Genomic DNA, 15993 nt, shown 5'->3' with positions numbered 1-15993 from the left:
TCCAGACGCGCAGGCTTAGCGGCCATGGCTCACGGGCCCAGCTGCTCCGCGGCATGTGGGATCCTCCCGGACCGGGGCACGAACCCATATCGCCTGCATTGGCAGGCGGACTCTCAACCACTGCACCACCAGGGAAGCCCCTGTTTTGTTTTGTTTTTAAGTGGCTGAAAAAATGCATTGATGGTCAAGTTCTGAACAAACCACCGTGATAAACAGTGACACAATGAACTTTTATTGCCTTTGAAAAAGACTAGCATCATTCTCACTGGCTAAGCTCTGGGGCAGGTCAGGAACCAGGCTCAGGGGGAACGCAGGCATCTGTAACTGAAATGCGGGCATGGGGTGGGTGGTGCCGCCCCCCCTCCTCACCCACCCTCCAGGACCTACAGAAGACTTCATACTGGCAAAAGGCACAAGGGAAGTCAAGGTTAGACCAACTTTTTTTTTTCTTCCCCGAATACCCATTTTTAAAAATGGAGGCAAAATTCACATAACATTAAATGAACACGTTAAAGTGTATAATTAAACATGTTCAATAAACATGGTAAACAATAAACACGCTAAAGTGGCATTTAGTAGATTGACAAGATTTTGCAGGCCTCACCTCTGTGTAGTTCCAAGACATTCTCGTCATCTCAAAAGGAAACTTCAGAGCTGTTAAGCAGTAACAACCCACTTCCCCTCCCCAAACCCTGGCAAACACTAATCTGCTCTCCATCCCTGTGGATTTACCTGTTTACCTACGGACGCTTCATATAAATGGAATTACGGTACGTGACCTTTTACGCCTGGCTTCTTTCACTTAGCATCACGCCTTTGAGGCTCATCTATGCTGTAGCACACAGCAGCACTTTGTTCCTTTGTATGGCTGAATAATATTCCAATGTGTGGATATGTTTGTTCTTGTTCATCCATTCATCCACTGATAGGTATCTGGGTTGTCGCCACCTTCTGGCTATTGTTAAACAGTGCTGTCAGGAACATCTGTGTATAAGCTTTTGTTTGAATACCTGTTTTCTATTCTTTGGGGTCTAGACATAGGCGTGGAGTGGTTGGGACACATGGTAATTCTATGATTAACTGTCTGAGGAGCTGCCAAACTGTTTACCACACCATTTTACATTTCTACAAACAACGTACGAGGGTTGCAACTTCTCCATATCCTCCCCGACACTTGTAGTTTCGTGTGGTTTTGTTTAAATTATACCATCCTAGTGGGTCTGAACGGTACCTCATTGCGGTCTGATCTGCGTTTTCCTAGTGACTAATGTTACGCATATTTTCATATGCTTATTAGCAATTTGTGTATCTTTTTTGGAGAAATGTCTATTCAAGTCCTCTGCCCACGAGACCAGTTCTTGGCACCACTACGCCCATCGGACAAGATGCACAGAAGACCAGGCAGGGCGGGCTCCATGAGAGAGTCATGTATCCTACTAGGGAAAACCAGACCCGTTGCTGAACCACACATTCAGCGGGCATCCACTGCCACTGCCCAACCAGCAACCATCCTCCCTGCCGCTGTCTTCCTCTGGGGACGATCATTCCCCCTCTTCCATCGGCAACGCCACGGCGACACCATCTGACCACGATGGGCGGGTCTGCCTGCGACAAGCCCTCTCCTTACTCTCCCTCCCGGCCCCAGAGACTGAGCCGCCAGGCTGGCAACCAGCCTGGCTGTTCCTACATCTGTCTACACTCACCTCTGATATTTTTAACTTGGCTCTGGGTAACTGAATCAAAGTCAATCTCCATCAGAGACCTCAGGAAGTTGGGGTCGGACATCATGCCTTTGGCGGTTTTCCAGTTGAGTTCTCTGTACCCCTTCATGATGAGGATGCATTCACAGACCGTCTGCACCTGCTTCGGGGGCTTAGCAAACGACCTGGGGAGAAACGGATGCACACGCGGGTCAGACGCAGGAGATGGCCAGGATCTGGCCTGAATGAGAGTTCCGAAAAATTGGTGAGTCGCTTCTTGGATGCGATACCGCGTGGAAACAACGGAAGCCACATCTCAACACCGACTCGTGCCCCTGGGGGTGGGCTTCTCCAGGGGCAGGGACTGGGTCTCATCTATCATGTGCCACGTCAGGCTCCTGGAATCGGTCTGGGCGCCAGGAACACAGCAGGGTGTCGTTCAACGCAAACCCAGGCCACCCGTGAATCCGCAGCTCAGGGTGGAGCCTGAGCATCTGTGTTTTTAAGGACACCCTGGGGTGATTCCTCAGACTCTAGGTGGTAGCCGCTGTCATTATTGTCATTATCATCATCATCCTATTTTCCACTTAGGAGATAAAGAAACAGAGCTCAAGTGTTTGGATGGCCTGCCTGTGTCTACATGGCCCATCCCGCACCCTGGCGTCCTTCAGGCTCTGGAAGTTGTTGTCTCTGTCTTTGATGAAGTTAGACCATCACTCTGCTGCTCCAACACTCGGGTGTCCAGCACCCTCGACCCTCCGGAGAACTGGAAACCCAAAAGGATCAGGAGGCGGAAAGGCTGCATCGGCGTAAAGACCCAAGAAGGAATGAGTCGCACACTGACTGTACCCAGTGGGCCCGCTTGGCAAAGTCTATAAAAGCCGTGGAGAAGACGATGAAGAAAAAGCAAAGGAAAGGAAGAGCCCCCGGAGGGCAGGGAGCGGCCTGGGGAGAGGCCAGAGTGCCCCAGAGGGAGGGGGAGGGAGACACGGAGCGAGAACAACCTGACCCGCACAGCAGTGTGGAGGCTCTGAACCCGGCAACCCCCAGACCCCTCCTGGCCCCGGGACCCCCGCTCACTGCCTGAGGAGCCACACAGCTTGGGGACAAGCCAGGGCAATGCCTCCAGCACCAAGCCCGATGATTAAAGTAATGGTCCTGAGTCACCAGGGAAAGGTTCAATGATGCGGCCTTAGGCGCTCACGAAAGCAGGCATGCTGCCAACTGTTTTTAAAAGGTTCCCTTCGGGGCTGCTGAAGGTCAGGGCCCGGCCACGCTCTCTGAATAATCCGAGGAGGAGGGATGATGATGACGATGATGATGACGATGATGACGATGATGATGATGATGATTATCATCAGTGAGATGTTTTCAGACACAAGTCAGAAACAGCCTCGGGGTGGCGTCCTGAGCCCTCCGGAAAGTTAGGAACGGTCCGGGGTTCTCAGCTTTCCCATCTGTCAAATGGGGAAGCGGACCCGGAACCTTTCAGCTCCCAAAGCCTTTGAGTGGAGTTCTCTGTTACCAGTGTACAAACCATGCCCAGGAACCTCGTTTATCCAGAACACAGTGTTGTGGTGCCAGATAACCGAGGGGCTCGAAAAAGTAAGGTTACAAGTCTGAGAAATGAAAGCGTTTCTGTTTCACTAGATTCCTTTCTTCTATCACAAAAGAAACTCAGGGGGGGACTTCCCTGATGGTCCAGTGGGTAAGACTCCACGCTCCTACTGCAGGGGGCCCGGGTCCGATCCTTGGTCTGGGAACTAGATCCCGCATGTCACAATTAAGAGTCCACATGCCACAGCTAAGAGTCCACATGCCACAGCTAAGACCCAGCGCAGCCAAAATAAATAAATAAATAATTTTTAAAAAGAAAAGAAAAGAGATTCAGGGAGAGACAGACAGACAGACAGAGGTGACGCCATGTTGCCTTCCCTGGAGGAGAATACCCATCACAAGCCCCACTCCCCACCCCCTCACTCTACCCCAGACCCTCTGACCGTCTCCGCTTTTCCCCCCTGAGTCAACCTCCTTCTAGCCCCGCTCCAGCCTCCATCCCACGTCTCAGTTTAAATGTCACTTCCTGGGGGTCATCTTCCCTGACTACCCACCCCCCAGACTAGTTCAGGTTCCCCCATTATCCACAGTCATAGCAACAAAGACCCTCCCTTCCTGACCTCCTCCTGGGTAATTCTGCTGTACACGTGAGAGTCCCACGTGCACACCCGTGCCTCCCCCAGACCATGGGCTGGCTCCATGCAGTGAAGACCCCCTGCCTGGCCCATTGCCTCTCAGCCCCAGTGCCAGCACGGGGTGGGCGGGCGGTAGGCTCCCAATGATACTGAATGAAGGAAAGGAAGCAAAGTAAAACTGCAGGCCAGTAACAAAGGGAGCCTTTTGTACTCCAGAGGAACAGCCACGCTAATCTTCATTACTCCTAATCTTCCTGCCTTAACAATTAATGATCTCTGCAAAGGGGATTGAGCATTACAGAAAGGAAGTGCTATTGAAAGAATTAAAGGATTATAAAATTGTCAAGACCTAAATGCTGGCTCATCGCTCTTAACATCCCAGTGGCCTAAACAAAGCCAGAATGTACTCCTCTGCATCCAAACTCATTAAACCCGAAGAAAAATCCCAAAGAGATCAAAGATTTAAATGTAAACACTATAAAAGTATTAAACTATAAAAGTACAGGATGAAACCATGGGGAAATTATTTTACAATCTTCCAGTTGCAAGGCCTTTTAAGTATGAGGTAATAGCGAAAGCCACAAAATAAAATATTGCTAGAAGCTGCCACGTAAAACTAATAATTTATACACGGCAAACACAGGCACGCACAAAAACCTCCTAAATAGTCAAATGGCTGATGACAAACTGGGAAAACTATTTGCAACTCGCATCATGAATAAAAGCTAGTCTCCCATTATATAAAAAGCCCACAGAAATGGATAAGAAAAAAAAAAAAGGCAACAGTAACAGCAATCCACAAGATAAATGGGCAAAGCACATAAACAGTTCACAGAAAATGAAATACACAGGACTCTGACACACATTCTTCACATATGAAATAAAGGCCCACCTCACTCAGCAAAAGGGGAATGCACATTACAACGACACAAATACCATTTTTCATCTATAAAACAAGCAAAAAGCCAAGTGTTTAGTAGCGCCCTCTGTTGGTAAGGCCGTGGAAAAGCAGGTGCTCGCATGTATTGCCAGTGGGAGTGTAAATGCGTTCCACGCCTACGGGTGGGCATTAGGCAACAGCTACTGACGTTATAAACACACACACCTTGGAAGCCAGCAATTCCACTTCTGAAAATGTGTCCTTCCAGTGGACTTGTGCAGAGTGAAGACAGGGTTATTCTTTGCCACACTGTTTGTAAAGGCAAAAGACTGGAAATAAGCTAAAAATTCATAAATTGAGGTGGATTAAATAAATGACGGCACAGCCATCCAATGGATTATGATGAGCTATTTTTAAATATTGAGGAAGTTCTCATATAACAACATGCAAAAGATCTCCAAGGTCTCAAGCAAAAACACTAAGATGCAGAAAAATACGTATAGTATATTACCAATTATATTTTAAAAGGAAAGAAAAAAGGCTACGGAAGTATCCCTTGTTCTACAACCCTTAGAGTCCAACGTCGGGAACTGAAGAGACACTTGTATATCTGGTTGCCTTGAACATGTACAAAAGCTGTCTGAATGGATATGTAAGTAATGAATGGCAACAGTTACCTGTCGGGTGGGTGGTGAGGGGAACTAAGCTGATGGCGGACAGGTGAGAGGGGGCTTTTCATAGCACATCATTTTGATGTTGGAACCATGACCCTAGCTAATGTTTACATGGCACTGACTCTGTGCTCAACTCAGTTCTGAGAGCTCTTTACGTAATAGCTCACTGGAACCTCGTAACAACCCCGATGCCATGGGGACAGTTATTATCATCCACATTTTACAAACAAGGAAATTGCAGCACAGAGAGGTTAGGTGACTTATCGAAGGTCACACAGCCAGTAAGAAGCAAAGCCATGCATCAACATATTACCTGTTCCAATAATTACAATTTTAAGAATTATTCCTTTTGGGCCATAGGCCACTTTCATTTTCTCGGGGGTGATGCAGGCACCCCATCTAACTGCAGGGGACACATATCAAACTCTCCATGTGGTCCCATGGAAATCCACTCTTGGATTAGATAAATACTCCTTCCAAACAAATACTCAAAAATCCTTCCCAACTCTCTGCTCTCAGAACGTTTTTATGCTGCTGACCTGGGAGGAGTGCCCCAAATCTGTATAACCAGTGGTTGGATGTTTCCTTTGGAAATGTGCATGTTGAGGGTCTCTCCCACAGCTCAGTCTAAACTCCCAGCGCGTGCTACTGCAGTTTTAAAACGTCCATCCTTATACCTTCACTGCGATCACACTGCGAAGCTCTGAAATCATGACCTCTTGCTAAGAGCAGCAGCAGCTCCGGATGACCCCCCCAGGAGTGACTAGGGCCCCTGCCCTGGAACTGGCTGAACGTTCTGTTCAATCCACATGTTCCACAAATGAGCCAACAGCCAGAGCACAACCCTTAGCAAAAGCGATGAGCTCCGAGAAGCAGCCCCACCCGCCAGGAACGCAGAACGCAGGGCAGCTCCCAGCCTGCAGACAGGAGTCTCTCTCACAGGAGACCTGACTGCGGGACCAGAAGGATGGAACCCCTTCTGAAAACGAGGCTGCGACGGGGAGTGAGGAGAGAGCCGAGGCTCCTGATGCAGGGACACGCGTGGGGGGCCTGGCAGCACGATGACGGGCGGGGGGTGGTGGAGGGGGCAGACGGGACACCGTTTCTTCCTGGCTTCCCTCACGGTGCTAAACTTACCAGCGAGAGCCACGAACGGTGCCCTGGGGGGACCACGCCCCGCGGGGGGAGGGGAGAAAGCGCCACACCAGACCCCTCTTCTGGACAGCAAATGGGCCCTCTGGCTGCGGGGGATGGAGTCATTTTACAGCCTGATTTGCAGAATGTCTGGGGCCACAGTAAAGACCCACTCTCCCAGGACTTCCCTGGCGGTCCAGTGGTTAGGGCTCAGCGCTTTCACTGCCAGGGCCCAGGTTTAACCCCTGGTCAGGGAACTAAGATCCCACAAGCCGCGCGGTGTGGCAAAAAAACAAAACCAAACAAACAAACAAAAGACACTACTCTCCCCACCTGTAAAAGGCCAGCATTTGGCTAGAAATGGATGCGGGCACACCCCATCCACTCTCAGCCTGTGACACGCCTAGCCTGCATCCAGGGCCCTGCCTCTTTTAGGGCAGACACTCCTCTGTCCTTCCCGCAAAGAGGACTGACTTACAAGGCTCCAGCTCTCCCACCAGCCCCTTCGGGAACCCAGCCTCCTTCTGTGAGTCAGCCTGGGTTCAAGGCCAGTGGGCCATGGTACCAACTGGCTGGGAGGCCTGAGGCAAGTCAGCTCACCTCCCTGGGCTCCACGTCCCTCAGCTGCGAATGAAGACGATGACAATCCCCACCACGGAAAGTGCCGGGCACAGCGGCCGGCACAGAAATGCCGAACAGCCATGATTATCTCATAATTACTGTCAGGAGTGACCCTGGTGGCCGAGCACGCTGTGGGGGGATGGCCAGCCGTTACCTGATCTCGGTCACGTCCGACTTGTCCAGTTTCTGCAGCTCCAGCTTGGCGGCCTCCAGGATGGGCATGACCTCGGCCAGGGCCGCCTCGGCCGCAGCCTTCTCCGCCGCGATGATCTTGTTTTGCTCCTCTATCTCCGTGGCTTTTTCCTCCGCCAGCTTCTTCTTTTCCTCCGCTATGGGGGGGAGGGGGAGGTCAGTGAAGCCCCTGGGGCATGGGGAGGACGGACCACCGCTCCCGAGCCAAAGCAGCGCAGCCCTCAAAGGTGGGCGCGGGGCGGAGGGGGCTGAATGAGCTTCGGCCAATATGGCGGCCTTGGGCGTTCCCACTGGGACAGAGGTCCTCACGGCGCCTGGGGTCCCCAACACAGGCACAGCTGCTGCGACTCGGACCCTCCTTGACTGTGTACCCCTCCCCCCACCCCACTCCATCCCACAAGACAGCCTCCAGCCCTGCCTGGCCAGTGTTAGCTGAGGACATCAGAGTGCCCGCCCTGTTTTTCTGGCTGACAGACATCTCTCTGGTTCTTCATCAGCTTTTCCTACATTCATTCAGCCCAGCTCAAAAGCCACCCTCCCCTGAGGTCACTCTCAGTCTCGTCACTCTGTTCATTTGCTTCATGACACTAATCACAATCTGAAATTTCATCTGATCCCTGGCTTGTTGATCGGCCCCACTCACTAGAAACGTAAGCATCACCCCGACGGCTGTGACCCCAGCGTTTAGAACAAAGCTTGGCTCACAGTAGGTGTACTGGCTCGAATAGTGTCCCCCTCAAAATTCATGGCCACCCAGAACCTCAGAAAGTCACCTTATTTGGAAAGAGAGTCTTTGTAGATGTAATTAGTTAACACGAGGTCATACTGGGTTAGGGGAGGTCCTAAATCCAATGACTGTGTCCTTATAGAAGGCCATGTGAAGACACAGAGGGGGAAAGGTCACGTGACAATGGAGGGGCAGAGAGGGGAGGGATGCGTCCACAAGCCAAGGAGCGCCCAGGATCGCGGGCCACCACCAGAAGCTGGGAGAGGCCAGGAAGCGTCCTCCCCTAGAGCCTGTGGAAGGAGCGGGGCCCTGCCAAGACCTTCACTTCAGACTCCTGTCCTCCAGAACCGTGAGAGAATAAACAAACGCCTGTTGCTTTAAGCCGCCCAGTTTGCGGTGCTTTGTTATGGCAGCCCCAGGAAAAGAACACAGTAGGTATTCAATCAACATACGCTGAATTCAGCAGTCTCTCCCTGATGGGGCGTTCTCTCGGGACTCATCCTCACAAGTCCACAAGCAAGCGTTCAGATTGGCTGATTCAAAATGTGAACTGCAGGAGAACGTCTAATGGATCCAGCCGGGGCTGGAACAAGCCCAACCCGGCAGCCCAGACTGCGGGTCAAGAGCAGACGGGGTGCCAAAGCCAAGTTGGGGTGCTGTGACCAGAGTAATGAAAAGTGGGTCCTGTGGATAGGGCCTGACACGATACGGCTGGAATTGAACTGAACCGAGGTCCTATGCAGAAGCGACACAAACGTGGGCTAGGAAGAGAATACCCAGAGGCAGGGAGGTTGAGTGGCTTCTGCAGAAATCCGAGGAGGAGCCAAGGAGGACACGCGTCAGAACACGGGATTCTGAGAGACGACAGAAACGGGAGTCCCAAGACCCAGGGAGAAGGAGGGTTAGGGGTCGTGGCAGAGCTGCAGCTTAGGAGTTGTCCTGTGTGAGAGTGGTGTAAAGTAAGCCAGTTCCAGGAATTCCCTGGCGGTCCAGTGGTTAAGACTCTGCACTCCCAATGCAGGGGGCCTGGGTTCGAGCCCTGGTCGGGGAACTAGATCCCGCATGCATGCCGCAACTAAAAAAAAAAAAAAAAGAAAAGATCCCGCATGCCGCAACAAAGATCCCGTGTGCTGCAACTAAGACCCGGCACAAATAAATAAATAAATAAAAAGAAAGCAAATTTCTTAGAGCAGGAGGGAACCAGACCAAGGGCAGCCGCCAGGCCAGGAAGATCAGGTGAGGGGCCCAAGAAAGGACCCGGAGACAGGCTCACATCAGAACCAAGCAAGTCCCAAGTGAATGACGCTCAGGCCGAGGTCATCTAAACCGACCCAGTTCACTAGCTCATTGAGGGTAAAGAGATGACTTTTCCACATCCTGGCAAATCCTCAAGCTACCAGCTGTGGGTCCTGCCTATGGTAACGTCTTAGTGCCTATTATAGGGGGCTTGACGCTAACTCAGAAAAAATAGCAATGCGAGGGTCAAAAGATGCCAGTTCCTACAAGTGGCTTCCCATCGATGTCCCCCAGTGGAGCCCTGTCCTGTTTGGGGTTTTTTTTGGCGGGGGGGGGCATGGGGTGTCCCGACCCCCCGAGTTGGACCCGCACTCACCTATGGCTGTATTGGTGGCGATCTCCTCCAGCAGAGCCTCGCAGGCAGCTGACTTCTCCGCCAGCACAATCTTCTGCTCGGCCAGCTTCTGGTTCAGCTCGTCCAGCTGGATGGTGGCCTCCTTCAGCTTGTCCAGCCCCCCCTCCAGACGCTTGCACTGAGCTGAGGAAAGGGAACACAGGTATTCACCCTCCAGGGGGCGCTGTTCCCAACACACCCAGACAAGCGTTCCAGTGCGATTCGTCCAAGTTGGGGTCACCGGAAAAAAAAAAAAATCATTTTCATGAGATGTCAAGCATCTGTCAGTACCTCCATTGCCGTTTGGGGATGGCATCTTCCAAAATGAATGTATTTCTGAAAATAACCATTTGTTTGGCAAACAACCAGAGCCAGAGCATTTTAAAAAAACATCGTCCAGCAGGGCATGTTGCTCTCATCAAATAGTATCTCTAATGCAATGAACATTTAGAGCTAAGAAAGTGCATGGCCCAGCACAGAAAAACAAAAATAAAAGCATGCCAGGCCCACACAGACGAATCACTCTGAAATGCAAACTCCAAAATGTGCTTTGCTTTGCCTCAATCCTGAGTGTGCCCAATCTTGCTAAGAAATGTCCGCTTAAGGAAAAGATCAGCTGTTGGATCTTTATTCGTAAGTAATAACAACTCCTGTTAACCGTCCCATTCCCAAGTCTTACCTATATTATACTGAGTTTTCTCATCCAGTAATTTCGAATACGTGTTAATAAAATCCAGGTAGTTCTTGGGAGTTACGTAGTTGCTGCGCCTCAGTTTCTGCAGAAATTGTTTACTGAATTCACCCACGGATTCGTGGACCAAAACAACGTGTTCTACCAGATCTTCCATATTTTCTACTGGGATCCGCGGATTAGTCCCTGAAGAGGAAGGAATGGAAAAGGGTGGCTCATAAGGAAAGGAAAGGAGCAGTTCCTCAGAAAGTCACCTGGAATTCCCATGCGAGCCAACAATTCCACTCCTAAGTTTGTACCCAAAAGAACTGAAAAATGGACACAAGGAGATTCTTGGACGCCAATGTTCTTAGCAGCACTATTCACAGTAGCCAAAAGTGGGAACCATGTCCAAGTGTCCATCAACAGATGGATGGATAAACAAAATATGGTCTGTCCATAAATGGAATATTATTCAGCCTCGAACAAGAAGGAAATTCTGACACACGCCACAACATGAATAAACTTGGAAAACACGCTAAGTAAAAGAAGCTAGACACAAAAGGACAAATGTTTCATGATTTGACTTACATGAAATATCTAGAGTTGGCAAATTCGTAGAGACAGAAAGTATATTAGAGGTTACCAGGGGTTGGGGGCAGGTCTGGGAGGACAAGCAGTGAGTGTTCAGTGGGGACAGAGTTCCAGTTTTAAAGATGAAAAAGGTTCTGGAGATGGATGGTGGTAGCAGTTGCACAACATGGTGAATGTAATTAGTGTAACAGAGCACACTTAAAATAGTTAAAAATGGTTAAAATGGCAAATTTTATACATTTTACCACAGTAAAATATGATATAAAAATGTTTTAATAGAAAAGAGCAGTTATCACTTGTCAGTGGCTTTTCTGGACCACAGTACTGATCCACGCTCTGGTAATTTCTCTAAGAACACAGAAAGCCAATTCTCTGTCCCTACTGGTAGGAAGGCTAAGGCAGTGTAGTAGGAGGGGCTTGAGATTCCAGGAGAGAAATTTGCTCAGTGTCCCTGCTGTATCCCCTGTACCCAGCACATACTGGGCACAAGGTAGGTCTTCCTGTAAGTCTGCTGAAAGAATTAATCATCACTCCCGGTGCCAAAACCACATCACTTGGATTATCTCACAGATGGCAAAATACTTTCACCTCAAAGCAGAAAATGAAGGAAGGAAGTATGACCAAAAGCATGCATTCATCGAGATTCTGCATATTTGATCTTGAATTATACCAGGGATTAGCAAACCACAGCCATGGGCCAATTTAACAGCACGCGTGAAAAGCTTTGCCTCACAAATATCCATACTTATGGGTAAACCTACAGCCTGCAGGACAAATCCGGCCGACCACCTGTTTTTGTAAATAAAGTTTTATTGGCACACGACCACGCCCGTTCATTTACATATCGTCTAGGGCTGCTTTCCTGATGCGATGGTGGAATTGAGTAGTTGCAACAGAGACCATATGACCTGCAAAGCTGAAAATGTTTATCATCCGGTCATTTACAGAGAAAGTTTGCTGATCCCTGAGTTATATCATCAGGAAAGAGTCATTCTCTTAGCCCCCTTCCCCAAAAGACTGCGATCTGCCTACCAAGGGGGACGAGTTATTTATTTATTGAATACGTATTTATAAGGCTGGCGCTATTTACAAGGTCACCCAGTGTCATAAATCTGCTCAAGTTAGGTCCAGATAAAAAGTTCTTCCCTGAGGATAAACTGACTTGCTTTCTTATTTTGAAGATTAAAATTAATAATCAAGGCCTCAGGGCTTGGAAACTGTACATCAAAATCAACACTGATGGATAATCAGTTTACCGAAAGGTCCTTCAGGCATCCTTGGGGTCAGGGGTCAGCACACTTTCTCTGTAAAGAGCCAAACAGTAAATATTTAGGCTGTGTGGGCCGTAGAGTCTCTGTGGCAATTACTCAGCTTTGTGGTTGTAGCATAAAAGCAGCCATAAGACAGTGTGTTTATTACGTGTGTGCCAATAAAACTGCATTTACCAAGACAAGCGGTGGGCTGAATTTGGCCTTCAGGCCAGGGTTTGCTGACCCCTACTTTGGATGATACCGAATCAATTTTTATCCCACGTTGTCCTTGTAAATCCCCCGAAATCTCTTTGGACTAAAACACAATATAAATCAAAACACGCTAACAAACTCAAACACCATTCACGGCCATGGGGGTTAATGGTGACAGAATCTACTGGACCAAAATTCAGAGTTAGAAAAAGGATAACAAATTGCTTTGTTATACTGTTAACATGGTCCCCACGTTAGCTGTCACTTACCTAAAAATGACTTAGCCACTGCGTGCAGAGCTTGGGAAGGCCAGGGCGTGAACCAGTCGATACCAGTGTTATTTACTAGACCTTGAAAAGAGAGAGAAACAAAAGAGATGATCGCTCTGCAACTCCGCGATGCTCGAGAACATGGATGCCGGCTTTGGTACCCAACACATTGGTGAATGAGCCGGGCGGGTCCAAAAATAATGATCAAGGGACTTCCCTGGCGGTCCAGTGGTTAGAACTCTGCGCTTCCAATGCAGGGGGCGCGGGCTCGACCCCTGGTCGGGGAACTAAGATCCCCCATGCCGCGCAGCCCGGCCAAAAATTTTAAAAAATAAGTAAATAAACAAAAATAATGATCAAAAGCAGGGTTTCTCAGCCTCGGCACTGTCGACACGTGGCCGGATAATCCTGTCTGGTGGGGCTGTCTGTGCACTGTGGGATGTTTGGCAGCCCCCTGGCCTCTATCAACTAGATACCAGTTGGATACGTGGCCGCCCCCCCCAGAGTTGTGACAACCAAAAATGTCTCCAGGCATTGAGAAATGTCCCCCTGGGGGAGCAAAACGGCCTCCCTCTGCTCTAGGGCAGGTTCTGCACCTTCCATGAGGTTGCCAGAATCTTCCCTGATGGAAGGGCACGGAGAGCTACACTGCACTCGCTATGGGCCTTGCACCTGAGACCGTGAGCATTCCCTCGTGTCAGAAGGATAACAGCCATCCAGCGGCAACACGAGAGCCTGTTGGCAGATGTGAGGGGCCGCTCGGGGCTCATCCGACATGGCAGGGCCCTAATGACCTAATGACCATGGCATGGGTCACTTTGCTGGTGGAACCTCATATGTCATTCCCTCCCTAAGGCACGTGCCCTGCTGAAGGGGGAAAAATGGATTTGCAGGCTCTGCTCAAGGGCACCTGGGAAATTTCTGCAGCGGGTCCTCAGGGTGTCCCCCACCGGCGACATGCCCAGGACGATGTGCAGGTTATCCGCACTCTTGTTCACGAAGTACTGCCACGTGGACTCCTTGGCCGGGCCCATCCCTCGCTCCAAAGCCTCTTGTCCAATCTGACTGAGGATAGACTCCTTCTCCTCTTCTGGGAAAAGCGTGGGCACGATTCCTAGAAAACAAAGGCCAGGATCCTGTTTAAGTTCCAGGGTTATTATCTCTCGCGGCACTGAAATGGCAAGAAGCACTGCGTCACGAAAGGGCAGTGGATGCCGAGTCCAGAGCGCAGGGCGTGGGTCCCAACTCTGAGACCCAAGGCTCACTTGCCGTGTGTGTGAATCCCCTTGAGCCTCAGTCGCCTCATCTGTGAAATGGAAATAACAAACGCCTCCTGCTTACCTGGGCGCGTTATTGTGAGCATCAGAGCAGGGCTTCTCAACTGGGGACAACTCTGCCCTTCCCAAGGGACATCTGGCGATGTCTGAAGGCATTTTTGGTTGTCCCAACGTGTGTGTGTGTGTGTGTGTGTGTGTGTGTGTGTGTGTGCGCGCGTGTGTTGCTGTGTGTGTATGTGTCGTGGGGGGCGGTATTAATGGCATCTGGAGGCCAGGGATGCTACTAAACATCCCATAATACCCAGGACAGCCTCCACAACAAAGAATGATCCCAGCCCTAATGTCATCGGTGCCAAGGAGGAGAGGCAAAGCCTTCATTCTGCAGCAAAGCATAAGCGCTTCAGAGCTATTTGCCCTCGATCCTTTGGGGTACTATTAAATGGACCCACCGGACCCTACTCAGTCTTCATAGAAAATACACCCCGAGCCCTGCAGTGGGGTTTACAGACAGAGAACAGGGCTGACATTGACACCCCGGATTACAAGTTTGTGACCCATGTATGAAAAGTCCGCTGCCAACCCAAGGACACGTGTGCTAAAGGCCACATCAATAGCCTAGACAGTAGGTGCCCCAGGCATTCGGGAGACGGGAAACTGGCACGGTCGAGGAGGCTTCTTGGAGGAGGGTGACCCTGCAAGGCACTAGAGCTAAAACTGGGGGGAAAGTTTCCTTGGTGGTGGACTTGAAAGTGGAGTTCTGTTGTTTTTGCCCCCAGCCCCCATGCATTCCCCCCCTTTCTTGTCATAGGTCTCTCTTTTCCTTTGGAGAATCACTTCTCATCCATTCTAAGTCTGGATGTGGTTTTGGATAGTCATGACACTACCCCAGGCCTGACCAATCAGAACCCTGCATGACCCCGGCCAAAGTCATTGGCTCAGGGATGGGCATGTGACCTGAGCCAGCCAATGAGGGCCCTGCTAGGCACTTTGGCCACAACTCCTGGGAAAGAGAAACCCTCATTCACTGGACTAAGAAAGGAGGATGCAAGTCTGCAGCTTCTAGTGCCATTTTTTAAAACTACTTTGGGCAAACCCAAGAATGCAAATAAAAGAAAAACAGTAAAGCCAAGAGCGAGGGAGAGACCAGTTCCTGATGATATCATTTGAGCACCTGAATCCAACCTGGACTTTTTCAGTTCCAAGAATCAATAACATCTCCTTCATTTCTCCCTAATTTTACGTCAGCTTGTTTGGGTTGAGCTCCTGCCACTTGCAGCCATGGAGGCTGATAAAGAGATGGAGAGAGAGGGTGTACCAGGCATGGGCAAGATGGAGAGGCAGGATGCAAAGAGTACACCTGGAGAATGAGAAGAGAAAGGCGGCCAGGCTGCAGAGACAGGAGAAGTCAGTCCACGGAGACCCGGAGCAAAGAAAACACAAGTGCAGTGCGCAGAGAGTGGTACCTCAGGAGGAGGGGCAATACGGAGATGCGTGCAAGAAGTCAAGGCCAGACACGACAAGGGCCTGGCTTAGATGGTAAAGGGGACGCAAGGGAGGGGCAGGCTTTAGAGACGGAAGAGCACTCGCAAATGTGGGAGAGGCTAAGGCTCGGCACGCTCCAAGGTTTAGACCTGATGAGGGTCATGGAATAACTAAACACATGGAGACGGGCAGGGGAGACGAGCCCCCTGAGGACGAGAAACAGCCGGGTGATGGCTCGTTGGGCTTTGGGGTTTCTGTTGGGTTTTTTCTTTTTTTGTTGTTCACTATTTGTACCATTTCAAATTAGTACAAAACATTTTTAGGGCGTCCCTGGTTGAGGATACTTCACACGTGTTGTCACAACTCCTCGCTGGGGGACTGAGTGTATCCTGTGCGACACCCCAGGGAGGGGGCTCTGGAAGCCTGTGCCTGGCTCCCCCAGACTTTACCCCGCATGCCTTTCCCCTTGCCGATCGTGCTGTGTGCCC

The 15993-nt window shown here is 50.2% G+C and overlaps 1 protein-coding gene across 3 annotated transcripts in view; it reads right to left on the bottom strand.

The window, feature by feature from the left end:
* The window catches only part of DNAH10 (dynein axonemal heavy chain 10), a 147106-nt gene that overhangs the window by 21061 nt on the left and 110052 nt on the right, over window positions 1–15993 (bottom strand). For all 3 annotated transcript variants that reach the window (XM_033440734.2, XM_049698610.1, XM_049698611.1), the window contains 6 exons: window positions 13657–13860; window positions 12747–12827; window positions 10430–10627; window positions 9733–9894; window positions 7356–7530; window positions 1704–1885 (listed from right to left, as the gene is read on the bottom strand). In XM_033440734.2, coding sequence (XP_033296625.1) covers window positions 1704–1885; window positions 7356–7530; window positions 9733–9894; window positions 10430–10627; window positions 12747–12827; window positions 13657–13860 — 1002 coding nt within the window. The remainder of the gene's footprint in view (window positions 1–1703; window positions 1886–7355; window positions 7531–9732; window positions 9895–10429; window positions 10628–12746; window positions 12828–13656; window positions 13861–15993) is intronic.

Source organism: Orcinus orca, chromosome 15 (assembly GCF_937001465.1).
Source record: "Orcinus orca chromosome 15, mOrcOrc1.1, whole genome shotgun sequence".
Taxonomy (NCBI): Eukaryota; Metazoa; Chordata; class Mammalia; order Artiodactyla; family Delphinidae; genus Orcinus; species Orcinus orca.
The sequence above is the reverse complement of the archived record's forward strand: the minus strand, read 5'-3'. Positions and strand labels throughout refer to the sequence as shown.